The sequence below is a fragment of the Psilocybe cubensis genome, chromosome 9 (genome assembly GCF_017499595.1).
Source record: "Psilocybe cubensis strain MGC-MH-2018 chromosome 9, whole genome shotgun sequence".
Lineage (NCBI taxonomy): Eukaryota > Fungi > Basidiomycota > Agaricomycetes > Agaricales > Agrocybaceae > Psilocybe > Psilocybe cubensis.
In genome coordinates this window covers 1,281,607-1,302,067 of record NC_063007.1, presented here as the reverse complement: position 1 = coordinate 1,302,067, position 20,461 = coordinate 1,281,607, and the positions used below count along the sequence as shown (strand labels likewise).

Sequence of the window (20,461 nt, the reverse complement as noted above, 5' to 3'; positions counted from 1 at the left end):
CCAAACAAGTTACAACAAAATCGAGTATAAAAAGAGTGGTCAACTACGAGAATTCTTCACTGCAAGCGCAGATAACATCCTCTACAACATGTCCCAGATATTCTCTGCCGTAGCCGACCTCGCTCCCGCCTATGTCCTCTCTTTTCTCATTCACCATGATCGCGAAAGCGCAGAGAGAATCTTGCCCCCGAATGCCTTGTCCGTTCTTGCACCAGACATTCCTGCTACCATCACTGTGATCGCAGCAGATAAAAAGGTCACCGTCACAATGACTCTCCCTGATGGCTCCCAATTTACCGGAACTTGGAACTTCGTGCGTCCAGGCGGTAAGTATGCTTGTTATCACACCTTGTTGCTGTTAGCTAACCTTGGTAATGCCTAGCAAAATTCAAGGATATCCATAACGTAAAAGGGACCCTCTTCACAAGGTCACCTAAGTCTACCTTCATAGGCCCAACAGAATTTTGGATTCAACAATACCCACCGGCTCTTCTGGGTGAGGAAACTGGTCGCACTGTCGTCGAGTTCTATGCAAACAATGTTATCACTGGCGTCGTAAGTGTACAAAGCTGATCACTGTGGGATATTTTTGCTCACAGTATCCTGTAAACGCGCTCTCCAATATCATCATGTTATATAGTTCAAAAGTAAGATTCTTGAACCAATCCTTTTCATTGGCTATTCTAACTAAATACACTCAGCGGACAATGACAACTTCGGTGCAGGTGGAAATGGTGAATGGGTTCCCTTCAATTGAATGTTGTAAATGAACATCACGGTACCACAACATGGCGATTCGAATATTTCCGTCGTGCAAAAGAAAAGCAGTATAAAATAAAACATTGGATTGACGGACAACACACTGCTTATAACTAGTGAAAAAATACATATCATTTTGGTTGCAAAGCCTCGAGCGATGCTACTTAGTAAACTGCGCATGAATACTGGTAGGGACCTTCAACAAGTTAAAGTTTACCTATTAGCTAGGTGCAAATAAGCAGCACCAGGGTTCAAGTTTGGATCCATTTCCCACGTTCACAGATGTACTTTTGGATACACAGCTTGACGGCGGGGCCGCCGGAAGCAGCACTGACAGTTTATTATTACTTCCAGCTTGTTATCGGAGACAGAGAGATTTTTAGATCCTCTGATGATGACAGCATCCGTGACCGTATTGCCATTATCCGACGTGCCAGTGATCCATCATTGATATTAAGGCTTAGAGTGAAGGCCGACAGGACCACTATTTAAAGACCATCGGTGCATGTTGGAAGCCTTTTGAACCTTTGACGGGATGCATGGCGATGAGCTTGGCCAATGATATAGTTACTAGTAGTACTCGCGGTCGCATAATTCAGCCACCGTGTGATTGAACGCACACACACGACACGGATCACGTAGCGTTAGTATCCCGTTTCGACGTGTTGTATGTACAAACCGAGTTTGTGAAAAAACTGACTCTCTTTACGATTTTATAACTCTGCTAAAACGACTGGTTCCCCGTCTCGGACAAAGGTCTCCTCGGGGGGTAAGCCGCTAACGTGTCTAATGAGGAGCAAACAACCGACACAGCCACTGTGGGCAGCACGAACTTGTTAGGGAACTTCCAGCGCTTCAGGAAGCATTAACCACTGGAAACGCTCAGCACTGTCGAATCGAGGACCATATTTCTCAGTTGTTATTGTTTGCGTGGCGTGGCTCGTAAGCCAGCAGGGCTTTTTCCTGGATATATGCTGTAGCACTAGGGAGTGTGCCAGTGGGGCGTCAAGCCTCAAGCTTCAAATGTAAGGCCTGAGGCCTGAGGGATTAAAGCATTCAGAAGATTCAGAACTTGAAATTAGATTCGAAAATTCAAGTATGATCATAATATGAAACCGTACACTTCGCCCACATCGTCGATACAGCGAGACAATTCGCATTGGCGCTGGCGCTAGTACTAGTGCTGTTCCTCCCAGACATGCCCGTTACCATCCCACCTTGCAATTCATGACAGCACCAGCAACTGCGACTGTGCCAAACTCTGACACGACGCACAGCGCACGAGAACGAGAGCGCACCGTGTACACAGCTGTACATGCGCATATATGCGTGTATGCGCGCCGACCAGGTGAGGCGCAGACTCGTGCAACTCAAGAGGAGCCGAATCCCGAATTACTAGTCATAGTCAAGCTTCAAACTTGCTTCAAGTGTTTAGGGGGTACATCTTCCCAAATTCCAAATTCCAATTTCAACTCCCGAAGGCGAGGGCGAGGGAGCACCGATCCACGCACGTCGTCATGGAAACGACACACGGACGGACGAAAGTCGCCCTGAATCAGCCTGAATCAGACGTTCATACATGTAGAAATTGAATATGAGATGATGTGATAGGATGTGATGCGTAATTATGAAAATTAAAATTTTGTTCATTTTATTGCCTTTTAGCCTTTTATTTGCCCAAATGCAGGCACCGTGATTTGATTCGGGAATGTCCCAGGATTCAGGAGTGTTCAGGGGCAGGGAGGGGCAGGAGGTAGAAGGGACAGGAAATGATACAGGATACAGGATAGGACAGGTGGGTTAACCACGTACATACACATCTGTACACACGCACGCATACATCCACACACTCGCGCGCGAAACGGAGTGAAGATTGACATGATATATTGATCAACTGGTTATTGGTCAGATATCCTTTTTGACCGGGTTGGACTGTAGGATATATGTAGGAAGGAAGCAGGGAACGAAGGAAGGAAGAAAGGAAGAACGCTTCGACCCTAGTTTGGGCGGTGGACCTACACCGTGGTCCGAGCGCAGAATGATGATGATGATATGATGATGAAGACGATCTATGCTGTGGTACTATATTGTGCGCAGTAAGGATGCATGCATGTCTTGATCGTGGTCCCGCGTTGTACCCCACACATACAGCGCTCGGTATACAGGGGGGCAATGATCCGTAATCGATTGTTGGGTGTGCGTGCGATGCATTGACATGCAGCACTAGCCAATGACAGACGCACCGAGGCGTTGATGGGACCCTTGTATATGCGCGGTCAGATACGCAGGATCGATTAGTGGGTTTTGGAATATTGTTATCGTACCCGTAAATCCGAGATGCAGCGGGTTGCCTGCAGGTGGATAGAGAAGCACGAGCGAGAGGAAGGTTGTATTGTGCTGCTGATAGTCGAACTCTGCGTCTGCCAAGGGTAAGCGGGGGCATGCTTGTGATTCGTGATCCTTGTCGAGTCAATCAGCACACAGACGCATAATGTTAATTCAATCCCCACAACGTGTAATCTAGAATAGAATGTGTACGTACAGCCAATGGATAGCAACCTGTAGATACTTGTCAGCGATTATCGATAATCTATTGTCGGGATATTATGCGCATGGGCTTTGGTGTGGCCCACCTGTTGGAGGGGGGTTGAAGCCCTGTTAAGGGTGGGAAAAGGCAAGCGCAACAAGCGGGTCGGGTAAGTGTGCTGGCCAATAGCGATGCGGGGAGAGATCTGTGGTTTACTCGAGTCTTTTTGCGATAAAGGCGAATACCACATTGGTTTGTGCGTGGATGCATGGTATCTAATCGTGTGCTAGGACAAGAGAATCGAATGAGAGTGTGGGTTTGAGATTGGAGTTTTGGTTGAGCGACTCGAATTAGTGTGGGATGGGGGCTACAGATAGCACTGAACACGCAGCTCAACGCAAGATTCGGCAAGGTTAGGCGCTTCGCGCGGTGGATCTATACGGGTATCTACCGCGGTTCAATACCTGGCTCAACCGCAACCTGTTATGTTATACGCCTCCTTACCTGGCGCCAACCGAAGACAACGGTTCGGAGCGAAGGAGGGGTGCAGCAGGAGAAAATGGTGGATTTCGAACCGAGTGCGCCGCAAATCGTGGGAGCAGCGTAAGACGTATACCCTCCGTAGATGGCGATATGGGCCATTTTGAGGTGGTGTGGGTGGTTGAGAAGACTGCTGTGAGCAGAAAGTCGCGGGAGAAATCGCGAGATGTCAGACTGGTGGAAAGACAAAGCCACGGAGTCGGAAGCGTGGAGGACGCTCAACGGATCAGACGACGGCCAATGAGGATCGGAGGCAGAAAAAAGACTGCTGTCGCGACTAGATCGGTGCTACCTGATGTTGGACGATATGTTTTATGTTGCAAGTGGCGCCAGGGCGCAGTAAATGAGAAAAGAATAATGGGCCGAGATGCATATTGCAATGTCCGTGTGAATTTTGGGGCTCGTCCATTTTTTTGGCCATAATCGGTCCTCGGACCAGGGTCTCTGCACTTTTATATATCTTCCCTCTCCTCTTTCTCAAATCCCATCTCCCCCCTTCTACACTTCCAATCATGTCGTCAAAAGGTCCGTTTTTCTTCTCCTCCTTCTACTCATCTAGCTCACCACCATCTAGCCATCCGCGAGTACGACGCCAAGCTTCTCCTTGCGTACTGGTTGGAACGTGCGCCTCCTGTCGCCCCCCACGCCGTGGTCAAGACAAACTTCCAGTACCCCGCCGTCAAGGTCGCCCAGATCTCCTGGGACCCTGCTACAGACTCCATCACCCCAGACACAAAGCTCCCCGGATGGGTCTTCAACACCAAGCTCGTCGCAAAGCCTGATCAGCTCATCAAGCGTCGTGGCAAGGCTGGTCTTCTCGCCCTCAACAAGACCTGGGACGAGGCAAAGCCCTGGATCGCTCAGCGTGCAGGCAAGCCCCAAAAGGTGGGTTCTCTTCTCTTTTTTGGCGCATATATTCGTCTTGCACCACGAGACGCGTCTTTATCCATCCATCGCTGCGATTATAACAGATAATCGCCATGCGTTCTGCACCCTGCAATCCCGGAAAACACTTCGCTTCTGGATTGCCAGGCGAGCTCGCGTGCAATCAGTCGCGTTTTGCTTTTTTTATCCACGTGACTGACACATTCCTCCTAGGTCGAATCTATCACCGGGACCCTGAACAACTTTATTGTTGAGCCTTTCCTCCCCCACCCTTCCAACACTGAGTACTACGTTTGCATCACCTCCGGCCGCGAGGGCGACTCTATCCTCTTCACCCACGAAGGTGGTGTTGACATCGGTGATGTCGATGCCAAAGCCCTCGTCCTCAACCTCCCCGTTAACCAGCCTTTCCCCTCCCGCGAGGCTATCGCCCAGACCCTCCTCACCCACGTCCCCGCCGAGAAGAAGGATACCCTCGTCGACTTCCTCATCCGCCTCTACAGCGTCTACGTTGACCTCCACTTTGCCTACCTCGAGATCAACCCCCTCGTCGTCCTCGATGCCGTCAACGGAGGCGAACCCCAGGTTTGCTACCTTGACATGGCCGCCAAGCTCGACCAGACCGCTGAGAGCATCTGTGGTCCCAAGTGGGCCATTGCTCGTGATCTCTCCGTCTACGAGAGAAACGAGGATGCTGCTGTCAAGACCGCTGCCTCCAAGGGCGCTAAGGTCTCCGCTGACCGTGGCCCCCCTATGGTACGCAATTTCAAAATCCTAAATCTCAATTTCAAATACTTATTTTTGGATACCAGGTCTGGCCCGCACCTTTCGGTCGTGATTTGACCAAGGAGGAGGCATACATCCAGAAACTCGATGGATCCACTGGTGCTTCCCTCAAGCTCACCGTCCTCAACGCTGAGGGCCGTATCTGGACCATGGTCGCCGGTGGTGGTGCCAGTGTCGTCTACTCTGACGCCATTGCTGCCCACGGCTTCGCCGACGAGCTCGCCAACTATGGTGAATACTCTGGTGCTCCCACTGAAGGTCAAACCTACGAATACGCCAAGACCATCAGTAAGTATTTTGCCAGTCCGTATCGCTCAAGGCTAATTGTTTTGCAGTCGATCTCATCACTCGCGGCACCCCCAACCCCAAGGGCAAGATCCTCATCATCGGTGGAGGTATTGCCAACTTCACCAACGTCGCTGCCACCTTCAAGGGTATCATCCGTGCCCTCAAGGAGTTCAAGAACCAGTTGATCGCTCACCAGGTCAAGATCTTCGTCCGCCGTGGAGGTCCCAACTACCAGGAGGGTCTCAAGGCCATGCGCCTCCTCGGAGAGAGCTTGGGTGTCCCCATCCGTGTCTTCGGCCCCGACACCCACATCACTGAGATCGTCCCTCTTGCCCTCGGCATCGACATCAGCAAGACCAAGTCGAGCAACGTCGGAATCAGTGGACTCCACTCTGTGCAGCCCGACACCCCTCCCCCTCAGGTCGCCCCCGCCGGTGAGCCCAACGCCGCTGTCGGTGCCATCCACGCCGATGGTGAGCGCACCCAGCCCTCCGACGTCCTCGTCCACTTCGACCCCAAGAACCCCACCGCTCGCCCCGCCTACAGGCCTTTCGATGCCTCCACCCGCTCCTTCGTCTATGGTCTGCAACCCCGTGCTATCCAGGGAATGCTCGACTTTGACTTCTCCTGCGGACGTGAGACTCCCTCCGTCGCTGCCATGATCTACCCCTTCGGTGGACACCACATCCAAAAGTTCTACTGGGGAACCAAGGAGACTCTCCTCCCCGTCTACACTTCCTTCAAGGAGGCTTGCGCCAAGCACCCCGAAGTCGATGTCGTCGTCAACTTTGCCAGCTCCCGTAGTGTTTACTCAAGCACTCTCGAGTGCCTCGAGTTCCCCCAGATCAAAGCTCTCGCTTTGATCGCTGAGGGTGTCCCTGAGCGTCACGCTCGTGAGATCCTCTGGAAGGCCCAGGAGAAGGGTGTCCTCATCATTGGTCCCGCCACTGTCGGTGGAATCAAGCCTGGATGCTTCAGGATTGGTAACTCTGGAGGGTGCGTTTTATAACTTTCTCATCCACTGTACATTTTCTAACTAGCTTTTTACAGAATGATGGACAACATCATTGCTTCCAAGCTCTACCGCCCTGGTTCCGTCGGATACGTCTCCAAGTCTGGAGGCATGTCCAACGAACTCAACAACATCCTCTCCCTTGTCACCAACGGTACCTACGAGGGTATTGCCATCGGTGGTGATCGCTACCCCGGATCCACCTTCATCGACCATCTCCTCCGCTACGAGCAAGACCCTGAGTGCAAGATGCTCGTCCTCCTCGGTGAGGTTGGTGGTGTTGAGGAATACCGTGTCATCGACGCCGTCAAGAAGGGCATCATCCGCAAGCCCATCGTCGCCTGGGCCATTGGTACCTGCGCGAAGATGTTCGCCACTGAAGTCCAATTCGGACACGCTGGTTCCATGGCAAACAGCGAGCTCGAGACTGCTGACGCCAAGAACAAGGCCATGAGGGCCGCTGGCTTCATCGTTCCCGACACCTTCGAGGAGCTGCCCCACGTCCTCAAGGAGACTTATGAGCACCTCGTCAAGATCGGCACCATCAAGCCCAAGCCTGAGATCGATCCCCCCGTCATCCCCATGGACTACAAGTGGGCCCAGGAACTCGGTCTCATCCGTAAACCCGCTGCCTTCATCTCCACCATCTCCGACGAGCGTGGCCAGGAGCTCCTCTACGCTGGTATGCGTATCTCTGAAGTGTTCAAGGAGGACATCGGTATTGGAGGTGTCGTCAGTTTGCTCTGGTTCAAGCGCCGCCTGCCACCTTGGGCGACCAAGTTCATCGAGATGGTGCTCATGCTTACTGCTGACCACGGTCCCGCTGTCTCTGGTGCCATGAACACCATCGTCGCTTCGCGTGCCGGAAAGGACTTGATCTCTTCGCTCGCCTCTGGTCTCTTGACCATCGGTAGCCGATTCGGAGGTGCCCTCGACGAGGCTGCGTCCATGTTCTCTAACGCCCGCGACACTGGTCTCACCCCTCGCGAGTTCGTTGACAATGCCAGGAAGGCCAACAAGCTCATCAGCGGTATCGGCCACAAGATCAAGAGCGTCAACAACCCTGATCTCCGTGTCGAGTTGGTCAAGGAGTACGTCAAGAAGAACTTCCCAAGCCACAGTCTTCTCGACTACGCCCTCGGTGTTGAGAAGGTCACCACTGCCAAGAAGGATACTGTGAGTTTTTTCGATTTGTTACTTTAATTCATTCTTGATATTTAATACGATATCTTTCTCTAGCTCATCCTGAACGTCGATGGTTGCATTGCCGTCTGCTTCGTCGATCTCCTCCGCGACTCTGGCGCGTTCACCCCTGAGGAAGCTGATGAGTACATCAAGATCGGTACTTTGAACGGTCTGTTCGTGCTCGGACGCAGCATCGGTTTCATTGGACACCACCTGGACCAGAAGCGCCTCCGTGCACCTCTGTACCGCCACCCTGCTGACGATATCTTCATCAACATGGCGGATGTGTCGCAGCCGCGTGTGTTGGGCCGCATGCAGTAAGCGTGTGCGTGTGTCGTCTTGTCGGGTTTTTTTTCTTTTCCTTTTTTTTGCATTATCATCATCATCGTCATCAACAACATTATCATCACCATTACGCCACGCAAAAATGAAGCCTTTTGGGCTTTTATTAATTTGTGCCTACCATTTCCGCCCCACACCCCACCCTCCTCGTCGTCGTCGCAAACTAAATCAAATGTTTCAATGTATTTTCCGATCCATCCATCCCATTCCGCCTCTCCTCTCCCGCCCCCTTCTTTTCTCTCTTTTTCAGGACTTAGAATTTAGTGGTTGATGAAAAATTACATACATACGTACCATTACCTCTACCACCCCCTCCCTCCCTCCTGCTGCCTGGGCCCCCGGGCGGTGGGTCATTCCATGAAATCCTGTTTGTATAACTCTCTCTCTGTCTGTTTGTCTTACATACACATGATGCAATTTTAGAGTTTCTTTTTCTTTCTTTATCTTTTTGTTGTGTAAGCGTGTGTGTGAGTAAGAGCTTGAGTGAATGGATGGGTGGTGAGTGTGTGTGTGTTTTGTAGGATTTGGTGGGGGTAGTGGGAGTAGAGTGTGGTTCTGGGGAATTTGGTCTGGTGGTGGCAGCGGCGGCGGCGGCGGGTCGGATGGTGAGTTTGTAACTTGCTTCTGGTACCGTTTCATTTAATGGTGAAGGTTTGACTGACTTGTTTTCATTTAGATTTCATTACTGGGCATGCTCCTGGGAGCGCGGGCGGGGGAATATTGTGTTTATCACCATCACCACTCATCACCATCATCAATATTCGGAAAGAGCTAGTACTGAGCAGGTATGTAAATAATTTTACTGTTTGATCGAAGAGCGGGAAGTAGCCGTCATAATGGACCATGTGTATGGTGATGCTTCTTAATCTTATGCCGTTTCTCATTTTCACTTTTTGCTCATTTGTTATTTTTCATTTTTTCCAGAGAAGCAAAGCGCGATTCGCAGCTTCAAGCTTAATTTCGGTTTCTTGGGGACACTGTGAATGGAAGCGATATGATTTTTAGCAAGGCTTGAAGGCTTTGTGATTGTGCTATAAAGAGCCCCCCTCAACTTGAACCGGGTTGTCTATTACTGTCTGAATCTGCTGTTCGCTTGTCTGTCTTCCTTCTCTCGGGCACTTTCTCACTATTCACTATTCACTATTCGCTGTTCACAATCACCTCACTCCTCCCCCCTCGCACCATCACCAACTTGCATTGTCGACTGGATTAGTGATTCGATGGCTGGTCTGGTCGATGTGATTCTGGATGTAGATTGCTATCACTATTCTTTGGCTTTTGGGGCACTTTTCGTGTATCTGGTCTGGAGATGGTGGACTTCGGATACGTACAAGGTCAGATGAAATTGGTTCTTGCTGTACGATCATCGATGCGAGGGAATTGGTTTTTTGAAACTGGGTGTATCGTCCTTTGCTAGATGCAACATATTCCAACGGTTGGGTCGCCTGGAATTTTAGCGTCTTACAGAGATGCGCTTAGGTTCTTTCGACATGGGCACGAGATGGTTGCGGAAGGGTATCAAAAGGTACGCATAGTGTAACTTGGAGAGCTCTGTACTAACGATGACGACGTGCTTTAATTGTTGCTTATTGATGGATTTGTTTTTCATTGGTACGGCAGCACTACGGGAATGTGTTCAAAGTGTCCACGATGGCGAGGTGGATGGTCATACTGAGCGGGCCTCAGATGCTGGAAGACATACGACGCGCAACGGACGAGCAACTGTCGCTCAAAGACACCGTCTTGAAGGTGCGTCCGTGTGTTTTGTGCAGCTCTTGCATAAAAACCTTGGCAACATACTCAACTTGTAAGGGTTCTTGACGGATCCGTATTGCGCAAAATATAGACTCTGCAGACGGATTATACGATAGGGGTGCACACCCGCCTCGATCCGTACCACATCAAAGTCGTCCGATCGCCGCTCACACGTAAATTTGGCTATCGGCTGACGGACATGCAGGACGAAGTTTGTCAGGCGTTTTGAGGACCTACTCTGCCGCTCCAAGGAGGATGGCACGGGTATTTTTGGTTTCAGTCAGACAAGATAATTTGTTTCTCAACAGATATTTTTGTGTAGATTGGGTCACTGTGACAGCGTGTGATGCTTCGAGAGAGGTTGTTTGTCGATCAAGCAACCGTCTTTTCGTTGGACTACCGCTCTGTAAGTCCAGACCCACTTACGTTCAATAATTACTTTTTCTATGTCTTTAAACCGCAGGCAGAGATCCGGATTACAGGTCATTAAACGAACATTTCTCAATGGAAGTCATTACGCAAGCTCAACTCATTAACCTCTTCCCATCTTTCATGAAGCCGTGCGTACGCATTTCCTTTCCCTCTCTTGAAACTCAAAATGACACCATATCCACTGTAGTATCGTAGGACGTCTTATATCAAAGAATAAAAGTAATCTTCGTCGTGTTGTCTCTCATGTCGGGCAGATACTACATGATCGCCTCGAAATGCTCAACCACAATGACAGAGAAAACGAGATTAATCAGCCGGTAACTGACCCTTTTCCCGTTTTCATGTGTATTTTTATTTTCTAAAAAATTTTCTACATCTGAACTAGAACGACCTGATCAGTTGGCTGTTAGAAGAGGCGAAAGGGCCTCAAAGGACAATTGATGACTTGCCTGCCCGAATTCTCAACATCAATTTTGCGTCAATCCACAGTACTTCAATGGTGAGTTAACCTTGACACCAATATCATTCGGTCACTGGTTCACCGCTCAACAATTACAGGGTCTGACCAGCATCTTGTTCGATTTGTGCATGTACCCAGAGTATATAGAACCTATGAGAGAGGAGGTCAGCGCGATCGTCAAGGCGGAGGGTTGGACCAAATCAAGCTTGGCAAAAATGAGGAAGGTGGATAGCTTTGTCAAAGAATCTCAGCGGCTAAATACCAGCTCTTGTATGTGCCTTGAGTATTCAGTTTTGATGGATAGGAAAAATACTAATGGATATGAAGTCTCAGCAATGCGAAAGGCGCTCAAAGATTTCACATTTTCCAACGGCGTTACTGTTCCAGCTGGAACTTATATAGCATTTGCTGCGCTTCCTACTCATCTTGACGAGGTATGTACTAGGGCTGTTCGTTTCGCTCTGTCGCCCTACTATCCCTGACCTAGTACCTTGATTCAGAGAAATTATGACAACGCCAAAGAATTTCAAGGGTTCAGATTTATTGATATACGGGACGAAGAGGCTGAAGGAACAAAGCACCAGATCGTATCAATCAATTCCGAGTTTCTCATCTTTGGAACAGGCCGCCATGCATGGTATGCCAAAGTTTTCTCATTTGATTGACATCGCGCTCAGTAGATTTTTTTAAATCGAGCCCTGGGCGCTTCTTTGCAGCCAGCCAGCTAAAAACGACGCTTGCACACATCATCCTTACTTATGATATTCGACTGGCTAATCCGGACGGGAAGCGTCCAGAACCATTCTGGATAGTAGGACAGCCAGTGCCAAATATGAAGGCTAAAATTATGTTCAAAAAGCGTACATCGTGAACTACGTATACCCTCCATCTGCTGTAATCTGCTGTATCAGGACCAGCAGAAATTCTGTAGAACGTCTCAGTGTCTATCAGAATGCGAAATCAGATTAATATTATTTCTATCAAGGTCTGCTATTCTATCCGCGATGCTTGATATCATCTTCGCCATCTCTAGGTTCATGATCGTGGAAACATAGGCCGTTGTCTCGACTCTTGAATCTGGTTCAGGCGAACGGGTTCTTGTCATTAGTTAGATCGGTGGTCTAAATACTTCAATAGTCACATTTCCCAAGCTCAAAGATCCAAGAACGATCGTGGAAGGACCAGCGGCGCTTTTCCGACTCTCCTTAAATCGAAGAGCCTCTCGACATATTCGAGAGACCGGCAGTCTGATATGTTAAGGCGGCTTGCACTGTCAATTGGAATCCTTTTATAGAAAAGCTACAAGGTTTGTCCGCCTGTTACCGTCTATTCGGCTCTTCTTCACCGCCCCCTCGCATACGCATTGTTTTCAGGTCCAGGTCCCATGGTTTACTTAGAAGGTTAAAACAAGGGTACAAAAATTCGGTAACCAGTGAACACGCCCATCGCTGTCCCCCCAAGTTTTGATTGTTATGAAAGATTGAGGGTACTGTCGGCAAGATGCATTTGCTATTCTTGTGCGATGGGTTTTCGCTCCCTTTGCTTATATATCTTGCCACTTCTTAGAGAGAGGGGAAGTGCAAACCATGCTGAGGTGCACTGACCGCGTTGAATTTGCAGCCGGTGAATCATCAACGTTTCTCATGTCGACGGTGAGTGCATGATCTTTGGCGGTGTATCGGAATATTACTTCGCTAAACCTGTTTTCCTTGTTTCAGAGTAGCAACCATGTCATTGATAGTCCTCGCATATTAGCCAACATATTCTTTCTTCCTACAGAAATTCTGGCTCTCATATTTGATCTAGGCATAAACATGGTTAGCGACGACCCTTTTGACGAGGAAGGCTTTAGGTCACGTAATACAACGATGTTCGGCTTAGCTGTATGCCAAACATGCAGATTATTCAGGGAAACTGCTTTAGGGACACCCAGTCTTTGGACATTCGTGGAGATTTCCGGAAAAGCATCGCTTCCATGGGCGTCCATATGCCTTGAGCGCGCTGGAGCTTGTGGTCTGGACATATTTATCGACTGTAGCGACGGGACGTTGATGGATCAGGCGACGGTGAAATCCTTGTTGGACCTTATTTCGCCTCTCTCTAGGAGGTGGCGCAGCCTGACAGTGGAATCAAGCCGTGAATATGTCCTTGCCCCTATTGTAACCAGCCTCTGTTCACAGCAGGCGCCAGCTCTACGATATCTTTCCCTGGACGTCCAAGATGTCGAACATATCAACCGATTTGATATACGAAGGGAGAGTAAATATCCACAGATATTTGATACAGGGACACCGCCCTTGACTTTCGTCCGCCTCCGAGGCATGGCAATGCATTTTTGTCGCCCACGGCTCGATAGAGTCGTGACACTTCATCTCGATGACACAACGCATGTTCCCATCTCGTATTCGACATTCATTGGAATTATCACACAGTCAGAGTGCTTAGAACACCTTTCCCTCTGCGGCGACTTCGTCGTTTGCCACGAGTGGCCTTATAAAGTCAACGTCGTCTGTCTTTCGAAGCTCCGCTCGTTGAGGCTCTGTGGTGTGGGAGGCGAGCTTTATATCGGTGTGCTGATGGGGTTCCATACCCCATCCCTCGAATCCTTAGTATTAAAAGACTTGCAAGACGAAGATCTTGATAGGCTGTGGGCATTGGACGATAGCTCAAGATACACGCGTCTTACTCACCTCACATTTTCCAATTTCGACCTCTCCATTAACACCTACAGACTTCTTTGCAAAACTTTCCGCGAGATCACCTCCTTCTCCGCCATTTACTCAAGTATCGCTGAATGCCCTATGGTACAAGTCCTGATGGAAAATTCGCTGGGACAAAATGGGTTGCTGGAATTTCCTTGGCCCAAACTCGAAGAGGTCACTTTTTCGTACGACTGCACCGAGAAGGAAGATAAGTTAATTAAAAAGTTGGGAAAATATCGCGACATACACGGCTTTCCAATATCTCGAATACGTTTAAGAACTTACCCCGAAGACGAAGAGGATATTTTCGACATAAACACGGATGGCCTGATCATATGCGAACCACAGTACGGAAGTGAGCGTTGGCCAAGGGATCGTTCATTTTTCGACTATAGTGATACTGTATTTTAGAGGCTAGACATAATGCATAGCTTCTATTAATTTTCCGCGTAAATGAGGTATTGGATAGAACTGTGTAGCGAGGTGCAATGGGTTTAACGAAGGCCATTGTAGCCTTTCTGCACTCTCACGGGCCTTTGTGAGCACGTGTACGTTTTGTCACGTCACAGTGCAAAGGAAACCGCAGTAACGGCAACATATTGTAACGCTACTCCCGCTGTCTGCTACCAGCCTTTGAATTTGCTTCGAATTCATGTGGCTTAGATGCTACTATGGAAGCACTCGACATCTAGTGCCCCTGGCGTTCGTCTAAACATGTAAGCTTATCATATGGATACATATCTTTTGCGCTTATTGTAGAATGTTTGACCAGAAGAACGATACTCATCCACATATGCTTGCTGCATGTATTACTAGTTCATGCAATGTCTGTCGACCAGGACACTATCAGTCATGCAATCTCCGATAAGGGTGTCAATGAAACTATAAATCATCTTCTTTGCACGCCGTTTGGCGCCTGCGAACCTTGCCCAAGTGATGAGGTATGTCTAAATGAGCATTGTATTCATCGGTTGGTTGGCTGACCTCCCTGTGGTTTGTAGATGAATGAACCATTTTGCCAGCCTTTCGGGAACAGGAGGCTCATGCACTGTGTAAACTCGACATCTATATCGCCTCAACAAGGTGGAGCAAATATTCCAGAAGTCCCCGCTTGGGAATCCTGTGGACGCATCATTTCCAAAGAACGAGCGGATTTCTATGAGTTCGTTGCCTGTAATGTTTTATTTGCATTGGTCGCCCTTACCATACTGTTTTTCCGTGAGAGGAGATTGAGACTTGGTAGGGCGAGGATGCTCGCTGCGCGTATCGGAATAGGTGGTGGCGGTGGATTTGGTAGACGATGACAGTCCGATGTATAGAGAGGATGTTTATTGATCAGGTACTTTGGTAATTGTGAGTCCCTTTGCTACTTATCATTCACGATATATGTTGATTCTCGATGACAGTATTAAGGCTTTCCACAGTTGTCACCATAGCTCTCATCTTTCCAATCAATCATATATTCACATGTGGCTGTGTGGATGCTGTTCGTGACATTCATAACCACGGTAGCGTCCTGTTTGTTCGGACTGATTCTAGCGCTCGCTACAGAATGGACGTCGGACATACAGAGGATTTATCCATTTAAGTTCCGGGGCACCTCTCATTCTCTCTCTCACGCACTATTACACGGGCTCATTCCATCCAACAACTCCCTCTAGCTCCGTTCAAGTTGTTTTGCAATGATGCCCAAAAAATCTATGAAATGCCTTCGATGTCTTGCTGAGTGCTTCACTTTGACGTGATTCCACCAAAATCCAGATGCGCTAGTCCGGCCGAAGGAAATCGGAACAATGACCAATCATATCCCGTAACCCACTACTAGGAGCGAACACCCCTTCTCCTCGTGGCGCCAAATTTTTCGGTTTTTTAAATTAGGTTGTCAACCTGCCCACTGGCTTTTTACTTCCCACTATTGTGTCCTCGAGGAAGAAACAAAGGGACATAACAATCACCCCAGAAAGACGCACTGGAATTACAATCGCACGACGAACGCGTTTTGTAAGTTTGGTTACTGTGTGTAAACCTCGTATATTAAGCAGCTTGGCATCTGGGTTACGTCTTGCTTACTTTCCTTCTTCCCTAGACTCTCTTTACCCCACAATCTCTCCCATAATGTTTTGCGACAAATGCTCACCTTCGCTGCTGGCAGGTCTAGCTGCATTATTTTCGAACGTATTGGCTGCACCACATTGTAATCTCGTTCCACCGACACGACCTTCACTCACGGCGCAAACTGGCTCGAGTGGAAGTATCGCCGATGGCATGGACGTAGTGGCGACTGGGTGGTACCCAGGCTGGCTCGGAAGTCAACTGCCACCCAACGAAATCTCCTGGACGAAGTACAGTGCCCTGACCTTTGCCTTCGCGTGAGCCATTACCCTTACCACATTTATGGGCATTTGACAGCTAATTTTTGCAGCACGACTACTCCCGACCCTTCCGTGATTGCCTTGGATGATGAAAGTGCAGCGTTGTTGCCTACTTTTGTCAACGAGGCTCACAACAATGTAAGCACGACGGGAAGCACCATAAAAAGCACCCCATAACACGTGTTTTCTATTTTTAGTGCGTCGATGCATTATTGTCGATCGGAGGCTGGACTGGATCGATATACTATTCAACCGCAGTAGGCAGCGCTGATAATCGCACGACGTTCGTGAAGGCCATCCTCGACTTGGTCAACACATACGCCCTGGATGGCATCGACTTTGAGTAAGTGTGCTCATTGTTTGGTTAAGTTTCGGGCGGCTGAGGTTTAACCCTAACCCAGCTGGGAATACCCTTCGCGGCAAGGAATCGGCTGCAACACTATCTCGGACGATGATTCTGCCAACTTCCTGTCCTTTCTCGAAGAACTCAGAGAAGACCCGGTCGGCGCTGACCTCACACTTACTGCCGCCGTTGGATTGACTCCATTCGCTGGCCCTGGCGGCATCCCATTGTCGGATGTCTCTGCTTTTGCTGATGTTTTGGATCATATCGGTAAGCATTCATGCGATTGAAATTGCTGCCGTCTAAAATGCTAAAAAATACTCCGTTGGCATAGCCATCATGAACTATGATGTATGGGGTGCATGGTCTACAGATGTGGGACCTAATGCTCCTTTGAATGATTCATGTGCTGCTGTCCAGGCAGGGTCAGCTACTTCCGCAGTCAAGGCGTGGACCGATGCTGGATTCCCAGCTTCCAAGGCAAATATATCCTTAATCTCGAATGTTGAAGCACTTTCCAACTCATGTGAACTGTTTCATGCAAAGATTGTGTTGGGAGTTGCAGCTTACGGGCACAGTTTCCATGTTGCAACCAACGATGCTCTAGACAACGCTGGCAACCTCGCTCTTTACCCACCTTTTGATAAATCCCAACAACCTTTAGGTGATAGCGATATTCCTGGAGCCCCTCCTAGTGAGATTATCATGTCCTTTCAGTACCACTGGCAGCTGGTGTGTCATTGCTGACTTTGTCCCCGCCCGTGGTTTATCAGGCGAAGACGAGTGTGGAAACCCTGTCGGAGTTTCAGGAACATTCAATTTCAATGGAATGGTTGCTGCTGGATTTTTGGATACCAACGGGAATGCCGCAGCAGGCATCGATTATAGATTCGATAATTGCAGCCAGACTGTCAGTGCCTTCATCGTTTCTGTGTAACATGATAGCCTGATTTTTTTTGTCTGCACAAATCAGCCCTTTGTCTATGATCCGAATAATCAAACCATGATTTCTTACGATGATCAAACAAGTTTCGGTAGGTTTACTTGCGATTGTGTTGGTGGACCCACTCTGACGCACTTATATCTCTAAAGCTGCCAAAGGTCGCTTCATCGACGAAAATGGTCTTGCCGGCTTTGCAATCTGGCATGTGGCGGGGGATTACAACGACACCCTTCTTAACGCTATCAGTGATGCACTGGACCTGGAGCAGGTGTGTTCATGATCAAGGCATACCTTCATTAGTACACTATAGATAAGGCGTTGAATCCTGGTCGATCTCTTCGTCGCAATCATTTTATAGATTTTATTGTGTAACAGTACGTCTATATATTCTTCGACTAGTTCCTACCTTGCAGCGTTTCTAACGTCAGTTCTCTCAGATGTATTTGCCTTAAATATAATTTTTTATAGAGATAAATCGAATCTTCTTTTTGTCTGCCATGCCAATCATTTCCCCGCTCATTGGTATGAACCTACTTCAACTCCGCCTTGGGGGTCATTCTTATTCCTGCTAATCGATCGAATCCTGTTAATTCCTGGAAGAGTTTGCGAATTAATTGTACTGCTGTGTAAGTCGGGCGGTTAATGAAGCGATGTATAACTTTCTCCCACCTCGTTCATCTGCTCTATAAAAACCGCCGCATCCCAAATCTTCTCTTCACATTCTACTACATCGACGCATTTTTCGACACCTTCTTTCGATACCTTTTTTGACACTTTTGATATCGAGGCTGGTCCACGTATCGACGCGCATACACGAACTTCAGACAAAAACCATCCATGCTGACCAAGAATCTATTTTTATACCTATTCACCGCACTCTTGCCTTTTGTCTCAGCTTTGCCACCACCCAGCCCTCACGACGACCAGCTTCTTGCTCGTGGATTTAAGCATTCTCACAGACCTTTGAACTCCCCAGCAAAGTCTCCGAATCAGGGTTATGATGGATCAAATTCCGCTCCTACGCCATCCATGAATGGCAGCATCATTGCAGCTTGGTACCCAGGTTGGCTGTCTTCGGAATACCCTCCAGAAACGCTTTCATGGTCGAAATATAATGTTATGACTTTTTCTTTTGGGTACGTCGTACATACATTTCCAATCTTTTTCCTCCAGTCCTCACTTTGAATTCAAGCGTACCCACGACTGACCCTGCCGTTCTGAGCATTGACGCCAAGAGCGAGGCTGCGCTTCCGGGATTTGTTTCGAATGCAAAGAAAAATGTATGTATTGTTGTTTTATACTTTTTTTTTTGAAAACAATCTCTGAAGATGTGCGTTAATTTCCTCTGTAGAATGTTAAGGCAGTACTATCGATTGGTGGTTGGGCTGGTTCCCAGCATTTTTCGTCTATCATGTCGACACCTGAAAGTCGAACTACGTTTGTGAAGACGTGTCTTGATACTGTTCGGAAGTATGATCTAGATGGAATTGATTTTGAGTGCGTGCCCTCCTGCTTTATCTCCAGTTTCTTATGCTTAACTCCCTTTTTAGTTGGGAGTACCCCGGAAAGAAGGGCGATGAGTCAAATGAAGTCTCACCCTACGATTCCGACAACTTCCTTGCCTTCCTTCAGGAGTTGAGGAAAGACCCTTCTGGCGCTGACCTCGTCCTGTCCGCTGCTGTTGGCATGACTCCTTTCTTCGGAACTGATGGGAAACCAAAATCCGATGTCGCAGCTTTCGCTGAGGTCTTTGATTACATTGGTACGTTCCCACTTATGATCAATACGTTGTGTTGTCCATGGCCAATCAATCTAGCTATTATGGCCTACGATATCTGGGGAGCATGGTCTCCTAGTGTTGGCCCTAACGCTCCTTTGTATGACCGATGTTCACCAAATGCGGCTGGCTCCGCAGAAACTGCCGTTGAGGCCTGGGCCAATGCTCAGTTCCCTGTCGATCAGGTAGGTATCAAACTTCTATCAAGTTGTAATTTGTATCATAACTAACGTCTTGTGTAGATCGTCCTTGGTCTGGCCTCATATGGACGTGGTTATACCCTGAAAAATGGCGAATCAGAGAACATCGGCAATTTTCCAGGTTTCGAAGCTTCTTCTATTCCTCCAGGAGATGAAGACACTAGCACCGTAGGTGAGTCAGATTGTCCATAATGACCTCCTATTTTGTAACTTATATCTTCTTCTTCATTTAGCCTGTCCTACAAACACGGGTCTGTTCAACTTCCAAGGCCTGATTAAGCTCGGCTATTTGAAGGAAGATGGTACGCCTGCTCCAGATGTCAAATATAAGTTTGATGATTGCAGCCAGACGGTACGTTTTTGTACTTACGATTACCCCAACTCACGCTTAATCCTTTATGTACAGCCATACCTGTTCAAAGAGAGCGGAAGTATTGTAGTCTCGTTTGATGATGCACGTAGCTTTGGTAAGTGCTCCTGATTTGATGATCTTGGAAACTCTTCGATAAGTATATCTAGGTTCAAAAACTCGCTATGTCAAAGATCATGGGCTATGCGGCGTTGCCGTATGGCACGGTGTTGGAGACTACAAAGATATTCTTTTGGATTCAGTCCATGCGGCGATGACGTCCTCTTGAAGAGCGTGTTTTTCACAGTCTCCGATATCACTGGGAGAAGTCTTTTTTCCCTTTCCTTTATCTCTTCTAGAAATAGTTTAGAGTTCGTTGTACCATCTTTTTGAAATCTCCAATCTTTGGAATTCATGTCACTGAAGTTCGTAACAACCATATACATATAGATCTACCGTCTGGTTGAAGTTGAATGTGTCTTCAATCCAAATTGAATGATGAACACGAGTGACGACTTCCTGCGTCGAATACTTGACTACGACTACAGTGCATGCAGCGTGGCGATACAGCCAGCGCTCCGGGATGCACGCGTGGCCGTGCTGTCTACTATTGATTGAGACTTGCCGCTATCTCTTGGGGAAGCTCTTAGAAGACCGATAGTTGGTTTGGAGAGGGCTTGGAATACCATCGATGAGGCGATGGCTTGCTGCGGGCAGAACCATAAACGCCTTTTATCCGCATATCGGAGCATTTGCGGCGGCAAAATGAAACCAGCAATGGGCACTGGTTACCGTCATTGGCGT

At 48.3% G+C, this 20,461-nt stretch overlaps 6 protein-coding genes across 6 annotated transcripts; all 6 read left to right on the top strand.

The window, feature by feature from the left end:
- Positions 1-88: 88 nt before the first annotated feature.
- JR316_0009853 (uncharacterized protein) lies at positions 89-757 on the top strand (the record flags this gene model as incomplete). Its single annotated transcript, XM_047895533.1, has 4 exons — positions 89-326; positions 383-555; positions 641-647; positions 702-757. 4 exons carry the CDS (start codon positions 89-91, stop codon positions 755-757), a joined length of 474 nt encoding a protein of 157 aa, XP_047745252.1.
- A 3,581-nt stretch (positions 758-4,338) lies between these two features.
- On the top strand, positions 4,339-8,303 carry JR316_0009852 (ATP-citrate synthase; the record flags this gene model as incomplete). The annotated part of the gene is made up of 7 exons (XM_047895532.1): positions 4,339-4,351; positions 4,401-4,711; positions 4,925-5,467; positions 5,524-5,785; positions 5,833-6,781; positions 6,836-7,973; positions 8,037-8,303. 7 exons carry the CDS (start codon positions 4,339-4,341, stop codon positions 8,301-8,303), a joined length of 3,483 nt encoding a protein of 1,160 aa, XP_047745251.1.
- A 1,522-nt stretch (positions 8,304-9,825) lies between these two features.
- On the top strand, positions 9,826-11,940 carry JR316_0009851 (Cytochrome P450 monooxygenase 103; the record flags this gene model as incomplete). The annotated part of the gene is made up of 10 exons (XM_047895531.1): positions 9,826-9,849; positions 9,945-10,073; positions 10,171-10,252; positions 10,402-10,485; positions 10,543-10,639; positions 10,699-10,828; positions 10,897-11,010; positions 11,070-11,405; positions 11,472-11,608; positions 11,883-11,940. The coding sequence occupies 10 exons, from the start codon at positions 9,826-9,828 to the stop codon at positions 11,938-11,940; spliced, it is 1,191 nt and encodes a 396-aa protein (XP_047745250.1).
- An 899-nt stretch (positions 11,941-12,839) lies between these two features.
- On the top strand, positions 12,840-14,084 carry JR316_0009850 (uncharacterized protein; the record flags this gene model as incomplete). The annotated part of the gene is made up of 1 exon (XM_047895530.1): positions 12,840-14,084. The coding sequence occupies one exon, from the start codon at positions 12,840-12,842 to the stop codon at positions 14,082-14,084; it is 1,245 nt and encodes a 414-aa protein (XP_047745249.1).
- A 1,704-nt stretch (positions 14,085-15,788) lies between these two features.
- JR316_0009849 (Chitinase A1) lies at positions 15,789-17,611 on the top strand (the record flags this gene model as incomplete). Its single annotated transcript, XM_047895529.1, has 8 exons — positions 15,789-16,042; positions 16,096-16,183; positions 16,243-16,388; positions 16,447-16,658; positions 16,723-17,082; positions 17,162-17,298; positions 17,362-17,422; positions 17,481-17,611. The coding sequence occupies 8 exons, from the start codon at positions 15,789-15,791 to the stop codon at positions 17,609-17,611; spliced, it is 1,389 nt and encodes a 462-aa protein (XP_047745248.1).
- A 557-nt stretch (positions 17,612-18,168) lies between these two features.
- Positions 18,169-19,946, top strand: JR316_0009848 (Chitinase A1; the record flags this gene model as incomplete). Its single annotated transcript, XM_047895528.1, has 9 exons — positions 18,169-18,394; positions 18,505-18,611; positions 18,683-18,828; positions 18,882-19,093; positions 19,148-19,293; positions 19,351-19,480; positions 19,542-19,660; positions 19,715-19,775; positions 19,828-19,946. 9 exons carry the CDS (start codon positions 18,169-18,171, stop codon positions 19,944-19,946), a joined length of 1,266 nt encoding a protein of 421 aa, XP_047745247.1.
- Between the last annotated feature and the right edge of the window lie 515 nt (positions 19,947-20,461).